The following is a 14588-nucleotide window of genomic DNA, read 5'->3' as shown; positions in this document are numbered from 1 at the left end:
ACTCGGACAGTACTACAGTATGTGAATAATATGATTTCGATGAAATCTCGTTTCCGTTCCACTGAATTTGTCGATTCTTGGCATCGATTGATTCTTGATTTTACACGATTACGGAATCATTAAGACTTGTTAATTATCACAAAATTTAGAATTAATTGATGGACGTATGTGATACGAGAGAGAGTTTTCGAATTATTTATTTTAAAAAGTGATTTGAATTAGAATCGGAAAATCGAAATAATACGGACTATAAGCTACCTCTATCGTTTTACAAATAATTTAAAACATTTTTTCTATTACCAGAAGTAGGTAAGATCGTTGATTAGTTATGGCAGTTGTATAGAACTCTACATTACCAACGATAATATCTTAAAACGGAAGGTAACTAAATTATCATTAAATATATCGTAAAATACATCAATGATATATTTAAAAACTTTTAAAAATAAAAAGTTATGATTAAAAATTTTGCTATTATTAATCTTGAGAAATAAACAATATTAACTACGAGAATAATATTCGTATTTAATATAATAGTAGAATTATTTAATTCTCATGTAATTTTAATGTTCACGTAATTGTTTAAACAAAAATACATTTATTTAAACATTACACTCGTAACGGGTGTTATTATAAAATCATATTAATTCGATATTTTTATACAGGTTAACAATGAACTTGAAGTTGTCGTGTGATGTCATTATTGAACGATCGATTAATTCGATTAATGCTTGCAATATCGAAAGTCTTCTTTTAATTTTCGATAAGTGAACATTGAAGCTCTTTCTCCTCCGTACAAGTAAGGTTAATTAATTCATATTTTTAATTAATTTATATTTTTTTTATGCATGATGTATATTTAAACGATTATACGATCATACGCAATTTAAGCTCTTTAATTCTTTTTAACATGCTAGGATCATCTTATCAGGATTTGTAATTTGCGGATAATTATTAATAGAAATAATTGTATTATTACTTTTACTGCGTAATATGTTTATTTGCGGTTTTGTTTTATTTTATTTTTGTATAGGCATTTATTTATTTACTTTAATTTACTTTATATTATTCTATTGATTAATGCATGTTATTGATTGTACAAGTTACATCGAATAAGGCAACGATACAAGCTGTAGTGGTGTGTGAAGATATATATATATATATCCGCGCGATTTATAATTTGCATATTATTTACTTCGAAAAATATAAATTTGACTTTTCCCTTTCTCTCTCTCTCTCTCTCTCTCTCTCTCTCTCTCCCTCTCTCTCTCTCTGACATTTTTTTTATTCGTTAGACGTTAGAAAATCCCGTAAAATATAACAATTGTTGTTAACTTTATTGATATTCAATAGTACTGCGAAATTACACGGAAAAACCATAAGTAGCACCACTTTTTAATATGTACACAAATTTTTATATATTACATGATCTGCTTCATATTTTATTTTTCTGAAAGATAAATAGTGTTTTTAAGCATCAATTAAATCTTAAAATTGTGATTTATTTTGAATTTTTCAAAGAAATTAATACGCATTCAATGTTACGTGCTACGTTTGATATGATAGAATAAGTACTGCGCGAAACTTTTATTTTGCTTATAGTATAACTGTTATTATTATAATTAAGATATTTCAAATTTTTCAACTAATTAACCAGTCTACATATCATTACGTTTTTTTTTATTTTGACAAAATTTGCTTTTTTAAATATTCGATTTCAGTAAAATTTTTTTCAATTTTTACAAAAAATTAATTACAGTTAATTATAAGGAAAGAATCGTATCGCATACTTTAACATATATATATACGTATTAATATTTATTAGATCAATAAATACGAAACGTCCGATTGCTCCGAATATTTTTAATTTAAAATTAAATATTTCATACTTAATGATCTAATATACATATTTATAGGCATTTACGAGATATTTGAGATAGACGAAATTGGAAAGAATAGATTAAAAATTTGTATCTGCTAAGCATTAAAGTGGATAATATTTTCTCATTTTATTAATATTTTTTAATTTTTAATTCACGAAAGGTTTTCAATTCGTTTATATTTGCTAATCAGAAAGTGAGAAAAAAAACTAAATTGATATATCGCTACTAGCAAACCTAATATGGAAAATAATTCTAGCACAACACGATCACATTCGTGCATCCTTCAGAAACATACTTAATTAACTCACACATAACAATATACACATTTAAGATAAGAATGAAAATAATAAATTTTCTTTCTTTTTATCGAAAATAATTATTCGATAATGATGATAATAATAATAATAATAATAATAATAATAATAATAATAATAATAATAATAATAATAATATTAATAATATTAATGCATGGAGATAATAATTGGCCATTTAAACGAAATCTTATGGCGATCTTTATGGTTGGTTTGTTAATTTTTTGAAAATTTTTATAATCCCGTCTGTCGGTGATACAGTATGTTTATTTTGTTTTTGTTACTATGATATATTAGGTACATGCCCCGTTCTATCTTCATTCTTGCCATAGGCAAAGTAATTAATTAGTGCCGCTTCTTCTTTACAAGTTTACAAAATACAGGATCTTATACCTGTATACACATGGCACGAAGCAACAACACTCATTAATAAACACTGATATATTCTGATAATCTTAAGCATACAAAAATAAATTATAATAATGATTGTGTATCTCTGGGCTTACACATGTACAGTGAATACTATATTTATTATATAATATCTATATGCATATGTATATACATATGTATATATATCCATATATGTATATAAATATAGACATAGATATATAAATATATTTTAAAGTATATAGAAACTCTTAATATTTACTCGTGATTTAACGGAGTAAAATAAAAATGCTTTTCCATCGTTAAAACAAATTAACGATTTGTGCCTGGGAGAATTGTTATGTTTCTTCCGTTGCCATTTTGCTTTTTACATTTTTGTTGTTGTTTTTTTTTTTTTTCAATGTTAGAATAATTTATACAACACTCGAAAAATCGCTGGTAAGAATTTGTTCATTCCGATGATATTTCTCATTCAATGCAAATACTGGCTTGTTTTTTTTTTCATTTTTTTTTCTTTTCTTCATAGAGTGTTCGACGAAGACAACGAATGTTTCAGGAAGCGGATTTGAATAATGAAGCTTCTCCCAAGGCATCCCTTACATTATTAATCGCACCACGACGTTTTCTGGTGTAGCTTTGGCTGCAGTAAATTACCTATGCAATTTAAATGATTTAATTATTTAAAAACGAAGTTTTACTTTTTTTTTTTTTTTTAATGAAATCGATCAAATTATTCGAAACTTTTGTTTTTTAAATAAAGTAATTGGATTTGAATTTATTTGTTCTTACTTACCTACGTAGTTAAAACAGTTTCGTTAATTACAGTTTTCTGAAGGCACAAACGACTAGGAGTGACACAGGGATAGCCCAAAATGGCCGGATCGAAACTGCCGATCCACCGACTATAAAAGAAATTTACAAAATCAAATAATAATAAATAAGAAATAAACATCTTAAATTATTAAATAATAAAATAATAAAATATATAATAAGTGAACGATAATAAATAAAATATTTCATTTCAAATTGGAATGAAGTAGATCTATACTCGTGTAAATTTTGAATTTGCTCAACCATTTAGTTTGGAGATTATAATTTTGATTAATTAGACAATTTAATTTCGAGTACATTTTAAAATCAATTAAAAACGTGTTTAAACGGAAGCTCACATCTAAAAAAGAATTGTTTAGATGAACTTGATTTGCAAAATAGTGAATTCGATTAACCAAATTGTTTTAATTTGCCAAATTTGTAGATAAAATTAATAATATTTGTACTTACCACTTGCTGCTTCTGCTTTCTCAGCGTTTTCTATAAAAAAAAAAAATATTTTACTTTACTTCCTGTTGTTTTTTCTTTTTTAATTGTACAACAATGGTATATTATTTTCTATCAATGTACAAACCTTTCTTGAAAGTAACAGGCTTAGATGGCGGTGACCAACCGAATGAATTTCTTGCTTCGAGGATCGCTTCGTAATTTCCAGCATCAAGGCCAACAATAACATGTTCTACTATATATTGATTTCCGTCGCCATCTTTGACACGAGGTTCCATTTCTTGCCATTGTTCGTCCCCTTTGCGACGATATTTCAGCTATAAACATGATACAAATACAATTATCATAAACGCATATCTTTCTCAATATTATTCATAAGCAAAGAATCTTATAAATTACAATCTGCACGCATAAAAGTTATTTAAAAAGTGGTGAAAATGAAAGAATGTCGATTTGAAAAAATTACTTCAAAATTTTATATATTTTTCGTAGAAATATATTTGATTATTTTGTTTTTTAACATACTTTGTATTGGGCAATAGGAGAGTAGCTTTCGAGACGCCATTTTAAAATAAGATCATTGTTGTCATTCGTCATGAACGATGCTCCGAAAATGATTGCTTGCGATGGAGCTCCTATAAAAAGAAAAAGAAGAATTTCAAATTCATTCTTAATATCTTTGTATGTGTGATATTCTTCACATGATTGATATGATTCAATTGATGGTATAATTTCCTTCCCCAAAAAAATAAGCAGGAAATTACCGGTAAGAGTGATTGTCCTGCTTGCTTGGCCCAACTTGTTCTTAGCTTGGCAGGTGTAGTCACCGAAATCCTGTTCAGTCGTACGCATAATCCTAAGAGTGTATCTTGATTTATTTTCCTTTTGCGAGATCCTTCCTCTCTTTGATAGTTCTTTCTGATTTTTATACCAAGTCACGTTCGCGTGTGGGTGCGCGTGAACGATACACGTGATTTCTGACTCAACACCGTCTCCCGTGTGTACAATATCACGTTCCGTTTCAATCTCCGGAGCGTCTACAATTAAAAACAAAAGTTTTATTTTATAATTTATTCCAATTGTAAAATATATGTATTTTAAAATTATAACATTTGCTTACATTGAACGATGAGATGAATGGCAGCAATAGGTGGATTTTCCATTCCATTATCAGCCAAACATTGATACATTCCGGCATCGTGTCTTCCAGCTTTAAATATGGTAATTTCATTTCCATGCATCAGCGTATGACTGTCGTTATGTAATTTTACATTCTGAAACAGAAAAAGTATGATAATATATAATAAACCTTTGAAAATATATCCCTAGACTTGTAATATTTTAATTAATCATAAATACTAATTAATTAACATCTAGATAAATAAAAGTATAACTTATTATATCTTTAATTCATTAAGATCTAACGTACCATAAACGGTACTCTTCATTAAAAAATAATTCACCGACGTATACGCTCAACTTTTGAATATGTATGAGCCAACTGTACCATAAACGAAACGAGTATTTAGTTTTCAGTAATCTTTACACGAATGTATTTTGTAATGAATACTTTTCTGATTACTTTCAAACATCCTTAATTAACAATTTAAATTCAATGCAATTCTTTTGAATAAATTTAATGTTTAAACAATATAAAAATTAATTAAGTGACATACCTTGAGATACCATTTCATTTTCGTTTGAGAAAATTGGTCCCTGGGGAATGGGTTACAAGCAAATTTAACATTGTCACCCTGTTTCACGTCAACTTTGTTGGAAGGTACAACTTGTATAAATGGTACTGAAGGTGACATAGCCCTTTGTGGAGTAGTTGTCGTTGTCGTTATCATTGATGTCGCCGTCATTGTTGTCGTCATCATCGATGGTGATCTATCGTTAGGAGGTTCAACGAGTAATCTGTGCGTGATCGTAATAGGTATACGGCTGATAATACTGCAGGTATAATTATTAGATGAGTCGGCCATCGTAGTGTTATGTATCACCAAACTGTTATTCGCTGTTCTTTCTATTCTTTTAGGTTCTTTTGTCATAGGATTAGCTCCGTAGTAAAGGAACTGGTCGTCCTTTTTCCAAATAACCGCAAAAGAATCTGAACAAATTTGAATGATGATCCATTTATCGATTTATTTCCATTTACTTTCATTTTCTTGATTTTTTTTTTTTTTTACGAACCTGCATTTTGCGTCAGACAAGGTAGAGTAACGGTAGTACCAGCTCTAACATGTTTGCTTATTGGTTGTGATATAATTTGCGGCGGTTCCTCGATCGCGTCCGGACTCTCATCCTCGTCCTCAGTTTGAGAATAATCTTCATTCTCTTCAGCTTGAGCGTCATCGTTGTAATCCTCAAGTTCGTCCATGTCATTGGGCGGTTTGCACCAGCCTAAAATAATAATAATAATAATAATAGAAGCAGATGTAATACAAGAACATTAAAATAAAAAAAATAACAGAACCAGAAGATGAAAATGTTACAATGGAAAATTCAAAGTATTCAAAGAGTTTCTCAGTAGTGTGAACGATAATATCGTTAACCCGTTTTCAAACTCGACACTAGAAGACATTTGATTATACAGAAAGCACGAAAGAACGATCGTTTACCAAATAGCGCGCACCGGAACCGGCTGCACACGAACTATAGTTGAAATTAGATTTCTAGTCCACGAACGGTAGCCTGATTTTCAGGACAGCATCTACGTTTAAATATGCATTTGTGTGTGGGTGTGTGTGTGTATATATATATATAAAGGCACATCAGAGATTCTAATAATACACGATGACTAGAAAGAAAGATAGAGAGAGAGGAAGAGAGAGAAAAGAGCACCATAGGCAACCCTTGCACCTCAACAATGGCGCTGCCTACTTCTTCCATCCATCATCAACGTTTTCCATCTAATTTCAGCGGTGTCTAGCATACAGCTTGCAATCCACAACCCAAAACTTCAAGCATTCGTGTTAGATGTGACGTTCCTTACGTTTCTTTTTTTGGCTGTTAAAATTTTTTTAGATCATTTATTATCCGTGGATCAGAAAGTTTTGACGGTAAACTTAAAGACAAGGTTTATGTATACTAATTTGAGATAATGGGTTTAATAATAAATGAAACAATAATTAAATCTAGGAGAAGGAAGTATGTTACATTTAATCAACTTTTTCGGGGAAAATATAAAAACAGCTCACATCAGTGCAAGCTGCAGCAAGGAACGGAAGATACAGCTGGCGTAACATAATACGCTTTTCTAACAGAAATCCATTTAATTACAATTGAAATGATTTCAAGCTCGAATGAAGTAACGTAAAAATATTTTACTTTATTTTATTTAGCGTTAGATTTGTTGATCCCCGTTAATATGCATGAGTTTGACGCCATTGTTTTACATGTTATCAGGTGATTAGCCAAATAAAAAAGAAAGAAGAAAATGAAAAAGAAAAGCCTTTTCAAAGATGACCAAGCAAAGATATGAAATAAGAGCTTCCACGCCCAACAGGTTCGTGTCTGTGCTCGGTATAACCTCATTTTTTAAGGTTCGCCGTTTCTAACTAGGTTCTTTGCTAAAGTTAGCCACTCCGCAGATTGTTCGACTTTTCTGATACACGGGCTTAAACCACACCCTCGAGAACGAAAAAAAATGGCTTGCACTACTGGCCTAACCCCCATTTGGATTTTCTCTACTCTTTTACCTCTACTTCTTTTTGCTTTACATAATACACGTATGTATATGTATTTATATGTATATATATATATATATATATATATACATTTACATATTTATATATGTGTATATACTTGTCATTCCACGACATTAAGTCTCCACACGTTAACGCTATTACCTCGAACCTCTTATCGCCAAGGCATACCAATATTCATAGTTAACTACATATGCATACCTACTCTCTTGCCAGTTTCGCATGACCTATAATAATAAATGAAAAATGTTAAACCTCTCTAATATTATTTAAATTCTAAGTTATATACTTAAGAATATGTACATTGGGTTGGTCAATATCCAAGTAGTGTTGGAATTCTTATTAGTCTATTTTGAAATAAATAAAACTGGTATTTCTTTTTTAAATAAACAATATTATGGAGTATTCGATTAATTGGAAAAACTTTTGTAATATTTTATATCCGAATAAAAGTAATCATTCATTTTTATATTTTAAAAATTGTAAAATTATTAACCAGCCGATATATTTTTTTATTTTTAAAAAGTATATCAAGAGAGAGGACATTGATCAATTTATTATTTAATAATCTATTATTACCTATTCGTTAAAGTATAAAAGCAATCATTTATATCCACTTTATTTACATTATCTCAAATATCGTTTCTATACATACACACACATACACATTAACATATATAACCATATAGATATATATAATATTTGATGAAATAATATACAGAAGCCTATGGAATCTGGGCTAATGGTTTGGTCAGTGTGCACTCTACTATAACGCAAGCCAGCTTTCAATTAGTTAGCAACCCCAAGTCCCTTAGCAACGAACTACCATCTATCCGCATGGAAGGCGTCATGGTGTCCCATAGCTTTAATTCAATTCCACCCCTAAACGTCTATATATTATTTCACTCAAGATACATGTTCTCCTATCTGCCGGTAAAGCCAACATTTTTCTTTCTCTATCCTTTCTTTTTTTTTTCTCCTCTTTACGTGTACACGTGTATTATACATGATTAATTGATTACTTTTCTCAACAAAAGAAAGAAAATAAGTAAGGTAGAAAAAGCTAATGAAACAAACGTTTTGTGCGACCATAAAATTTCTTTCATCTTATCCATTAATCTTATCGAAGGTATTATCAAAAAGTTTCGACATTCTTCTCAAAATTGAATGACCTTCTTCGTTATATCAAATGACTAAATGAAAGAGGACTCGGAGAATTTATTTAATGGTGGTCAAGATGACCTCATTTTTTGTGCGGAACCAAACGAATTGAATATACATAAAGGTGTGGTTTTGCGACCAATTTGTTCGATAATACATAGGAATTGGATGAATTCGTGACGATAATTCTTGTTTCGTGTTTCCGTATTCATTTATTTATTGTATCAGTATTTATTAAACATTTTAAATCACCATTTTTCTTTTCTTATCGGCATTTATCATAAAACCGTAAAACAATCGCAAAAAAAAGAATAATAAGAAGAAAAGTTGTCTCATCGTTAGTTTTTTTTTCTTTTTTTTTTAATCCTTTTTCTTTTGATCACAAAGAAAGAAAGAAAGGGACAAATTAACGCGTGACAAACGTGCGAAAGAGATATAACGGACGTGATCAAAAACCGCAAACTTTATTTTGCATTAGGCACACGACGTTAGGTCGATACCGATGATGATGTCACACATTGCAATACAAATGATGCAGACTAAAGAACGAAAAAAAAAATAAAATAAAGAATTAACAAGTATTGCTACTCCAACAGCTCGGCTATCCTTTGGACACGTCATCCTTTCCCACAGAAAGTGAGAGAGTGAAACATGCTTATTCTATCGCATGATTCGCGTACTACGTAAGCATATAAGTAAACAACAGTAAAGCGGATAAGACTAGACAGCATTCTTTCTTTCATCAGTCTACAGTTTCTATGAGATAGGAAAATGCATAAATCAAAATACTAGATACCAGACACATATTTACTACGATTTCCATTCAAATATGATCAATGTTATGCAATAATAAAAACATAAGGATTTTATTGATAACCTAGTTTAGAATTAGACGTTATAATTAGTTTAAAATTCAGAAGAATAATATATATATCTATTGATATAGAAAATATGACCGAATTATCTGAATCGAAAATAATTGCTCAATTGTTTGAATCTAAAAATATATTATAAGTCCGGATTATTATTAAAAAGAAATTATTTGAAAAAATATAAATTATTACAATATATTTTAGTAACATGGGAAAAATCACTTATTCGTGAATCACACCAAATCGCGTATATATTATAATATAAGTCAAGATAATTATTTAAAAGAAAGTCATTTATAATATAAAACGAAATGATAATATTCCAAAAAAGAAAAAGACTAGAAATTTTGGTTGGTCCTAGATATATGCATGATGTAATATTATTTCACTAATAAGATCCAAGATATACGAATAATATATATTTTTTGTATATATTATATTCGGTGTGGTACAAACGGTCATCCTTTATTTCACATAAATCACAGGACGAATCGTAAATTCAAACCCCGTTGTATATGTTTCGCGTATGTATACATATAACTTGGAAATGTCAGAGTGCAGAGACAACTGTGACTTTTCTCTTAAGTTTCTCTTTCTCTCTTGCAAACCAGAAATATATACATTGGTAATTTTAAACGTAGACGTCCTCTCTCTCTTTCATACGTTTACTTTTTTGCTTGCTTGGTTTCATGCTTGCTTTCTAGGTTCCTCTGGTTAGAACTAAGCCAATAATTTTATAATAGAAATGACACAATAGTATTAGAGAGTATATTAACTAACTAGAACGCTTTATCATCAGTCAAAGTACTCAAATGTACGCTCTAATTTATTTTTAAATGATTCGTCATGAACCGTGAGACATATACCCACACACACATCTATATTTATTTGATGTACATGTAAGCGTTATGCGTGTCGAGTGTAACCAATAATAACGAAAAATCTTGTTAGCAAAGATCGAGATAGAGAGAAAAAGGGAGGGAGAGGGAGGGGAAGAGGGAGATAGAAAATTACATTTGCGGTTAAGATATTTGCGTATTTTCCAAACCGCAATACCAATAAAACGACGACTTCTATTTAAACTTTAGTCATAGACGTGTCTCTCGTTATGATCAAATATTTCTGGGCTTCGAAGAAGTATTATTTATCTTCAATGGTCGTCTAGGTTTTTGTTTAAATAAGATTATTGTCTTTTTCTTACTCTTACTTTATTCTTTTTGTTTCGAGATTGCAAAATCTACAGGATCTATACAGGATATTCATTGATTCAAATAACATTAATTCAATTTTTCATTGTTTATTATAATACTTAATTGATCAGAGCAATAACTGTTTAAAGTTATGTCCTTATCAATGATTATTTACTTATTAAAAAAGGTCATATAAATTTTGTATTATTCGGAAATAATTTTCTAAATGTTATATGTATGATTTTCATAGTACCAAATTGATTAGATTTAAAATTATGTCATTTTTAATAATTAAACCTTAAGTTCTAGTTAAATTTGGAATAAAACAAAATGTTATTTTAATGGATGAATGTTTGCAAGTTAAACGATTTTACATTAACGATGCATTTTAGTCAGCATATTTATCGGTAAGCCTGTATTTATTTTAAAGAACTTGAATCTTCGATCAAGAGAGAGAAAGAAAGAGAAAGAATTTGGGTGCAAGACGATCTTCGTTTTGATCTAAATTTAGCATTCCTTTTCCCAAGAGAGCATTTCGTTTGATCAAACGAAAGAGTTACATGTGTACGTAGTCTCTTTCGTAGATCTCAGAGACTCGACAGTCGAACCAATTTTCTCATTCCTTATATTGCAATTTGTTTGTTCTACATTTTCATTTTTATTTTTATATTAAAAAAAAATGTTATATTTCAGGATGGATATCAATGTAAACGGAAAAGTTTCAGAGAATTTTTTCTTATCGATCGTATCCTTAAAACCCATTCACCCCTTCTTTCCTGTCATAAACTTTCTCGTCTCTGTTTGTTCCGGAAAACTTGTCTTCCTTTTATTGTATAACCCCCTCCCCCTCGTGGGAAAAGTCCTCAACAAATAATCGTCAAATTCCACGGTTATTTTTCATTTCTTTTCAAGTTTTCCCTCCTCTCGATATTAACTGCTTCGCGTCGTTGTTTCTACATGAATAATAATCTTTCAAAACTTTCGTACTTTTAACTTTAGATTATATGTAATCCTCCAAGGTAAACCAAAAGTTTCTGAATAATGTTTAGAATCGACGCATCCTTTTCTTTTATTTTTTCTTTGTATTATTTTCTTTCCAAATCGTAAAACTACAACAAATAAATCAATCTGATTAAACTTGTGACAATATAAAAAAAAAAAAAGAAAGTCATCCTAAAAAATTTAATCGAAAACTTTCGCGTTTCCAACGTAATTCAATGTAACCTCTACCCAAACGTTTAAGGGTCATTTATTTTTCAAACTGTAGAACTAAAAGTTTAAAAAATCGTTTAAAACAAAAATTAGTCTAAGTGAATTGATAAAATCTGCAGTAAAGTTGGCAACTCAAAAGTTAAATAAAAAAAATTCGTGTTTTTTTGTTTTCAATTTCGATAATTATAATATTTAATATAGGGCGCATTACAAATGTCTAGATAATTTGTAAAATTAATTCATCCGTTATTACTAAACATTTTACAAGCATAGAAACTTGTTTACGCTATACAATAACGATTAGTTTATTAATTCAATTTATTTTTTGCTAATACTTAGGAATTTTTGAAACCGAACTATACGAATCTTTGTTTCATCCTCTTTTGTTTTGAATATCGTTTATGAAAAATTTCACGAAGTTAAAACCCGCGCATAATATTTCGATTCAAAAGGGTTGAGAATAAGAAGCCTTCGAAAGGCTGAGCCTGTTGTCAGCCTTCTCCGATGGATCGGGAATGCTGAATGAGTGACGTCAGCCATTGCATTCTCTCACGCTTTAATGGTTATTATTGCCAGAAGGTACGCACTCTTATTTTCCTCCTCCGCCTCCCCCCTCCTCCACCTTCGCCACCTCCTCCGCCTTTTCTTCTTAGGTTCGAGTGTGTAATCATAAATAAAATACACGTGTGTCGGCACGTATGCATGCGTATTTACACACACGCATGTATCTACGTATACTTCCTCTAATGAGAATTGAATATTTTCTCTTGTTATTATTCATCGCGATTAGGACATTTCTAATCATTCGAATAATTTATTTCAAATCTAATGTAAACGCATTTTTTTATATCTTTTTAAATGTTACTTTTTTTTCTTTTTAAGTTTACAAGAAATTGCAATGATATTTCCAATATGTTTGATAATTCAATCGTACGCGTATGTAATCGCATTTACATACTATTCAAGAATAATTTTCCATTAAAAAAAAATCCAAATTACGAAACTTGTTTCGATATAATATCGATTCTAAACTCAGATACAAAATGTTAAACAAAATACTTACATACATGACGCACGTCAAATACATTTTAACGATAATATATAATTTACCCTTTTTTCGACGAAATTTAAAGCAATAATTTCAACCCATTATTTATTATGATGATTTACAGATTAAAAATATAATTGTCAAGAAGAAAATATATATATAATATATTCAAATATGAACATATAAAATACCATACATAATCCGCAGGAATGGAATGTGCAACGTAAGGAACCAATCGTGAATATCGGAACACCAATAATAAAACGAGGGAGTGCCATTGCCCGAATTGAACGGTGTTTTACGTTACATGGTAATGTATGTGTGTCTATGTGTGTGTGTATCATGTATGGGTGAGAGTGCACGTGTAAGGCCTAAAAAGCATAGCTTTACGCCTTTCTTCCTCCTTCTTCTCCACCACTATCCCATCACTACCACCCCCTCTACCATCTCATCCTCTTTCCCTACCACCGCCCTCTTCCATTTCTTCCACCATCATCTCCTCTTTCTCTCCATCCCCTTTACCTACTCTTCCTCTTCCCCCTCCGTCACCACCTCCACGTTTCTTCGGAGTGCGCGGTCTGAATCGCAGAAGAGACCGATGCCTAATACAAAGAGGATATTTAAGCAGCTCGTACCATCCAATGATACGTCCAACTCGAGAGAAAGAAAAATCAAGAGAGAGAGAGAGAGAGAGTGAGAAAGGGGGTCGGTCGGGGAGAGGAAGAGGAAGGGAAGAAATCATCTGAATGACGGATTCATTCGACTTTTTTTTGTCTCTTAGGTTCTTCGTGTGTTTTTTTTTTCTTTTTTACTTTTCAAGCTGCTTCAATCTTCCTTTCACTCTTCTTTCTTAATTATTATCATCATTATGATTATTTAAATTAATTTCTTTTATTTGGACCAATATCTTTCGCACATTCTTGATCATGCATATATATACTTGTAAATATTTTCTACGGTATGAATAATTTATTGTCAGTGTACACAACAATCTTATTTCGTTACTTCATTAAAGTTGCGTCAGGGTTTATGTCAGAGTTGTTGTGTCAGTTTAATAATAATAGCTTATCTTATTATATATATACAGATACTTGATTATTATATAATTATGATTCATTTTAAATGCTAACCTAATAAAGTTTATTTATTACTTTGAAATGTTCTCAGTTTGATAAGAAAAAAAGTCGGTAGGTCTCTTATTAGAATAAAATAATGTATAAAAATGTTCTCTTTTATCCCCCATCCGATTTGACATATAAGATAAAAATAGGATGACAGTTCGGTTAATTAAAAATGAGTCACTAGAATGGCATACGTGCATACGCAATAACATACCAAAGTGAACAATTTCATTCTAAAACCGGAAACCATCGTCCTCAGTATTCCATGATTTTCTCAACCCATCTTCCAAGATCTACGTCCAATCTCTCTGTTGGTTTTCATCACTAATAAAAATAAAACAAATATATCTACATACCAACAGAAACTCAAACTCAAACACAAACACACATAGACACACTCACTCACTCACTCACTAAC

General features: G+C 30.3%; 1 protein-coding gene across 1 annotated transcript in view; it reads right to left on the bottom strand.

Annotated features, from left to right (window-relative positions):
• Nucleotides 1-2953: 2953 nt before the first annotated feature.
• LOC122522612 (protein amalgam-like) overlaps nucleotides 2954-14588 on the bottom strand; it is a 70365-nt gene continuing 58730 nt past the window's right edge. Inside the window, exons 2-10 of the mRNA XM_043643830.1 lie at nucleotides 6053-6262; nucleotides 5536-5969; nucleotides 4980-5133; nucleotides 4624-4896; nucleotides 4385-4494; nucleotides 3987-4176; nucleotides 3863-3892; nucleotides 3375-3483; nucleotides 2954-3235 (exon numbers count right to left, since the gene is read on the bottom strand). Of these exons, the coding sequence (XP_043499765.1) occupies nucleotides 3401-3483; nucleotides 3863-3892; nucleotides 3987-4176; nucleotides 4385-4494; nucleotides 4624-4896; nucleotides 4980-5133; nucleotides 5536-5969; nucleotides 6053-6262 (1484 nt within the window). The 3' untranslated portion in view covers nucleotides 2954-3235; nucleotides 3375-3400. The remainder of the gene's footprint in view (nucleotides 3236-3374; nucleotides 3484-3862; nucleotides 3893-3986; nucleotides 4177-4384; nucleotides 4495-4623; nucleotides 4897-4979; nucleotides 5134-5535; nucleotides 5970-6052; nucleotides 6263-14588) is intronic.

This window comes from Polistes fuscatus, unplaced genomic scaffold (genome assembly GCF_010416935.1).
Source record: "Polistes fuscatus isolate 324 unplaced genomic scaffold, CU_Pfus_HIC Scaffold5, whole genome shotgun sequence".
Classification (NCBI taxonomy): domain Eukaryota; kingdom Metazoa; phylum Arthropoda; class Insecta; order Hymenoptera; family Vespidae; genus Polistes; species Polistes fuscatus.
The sequence above is the reverse complement of the archived record's forward strand: the minus strand, read 5'-3'. Positions and strand labels throughout refer to the sequence as shown.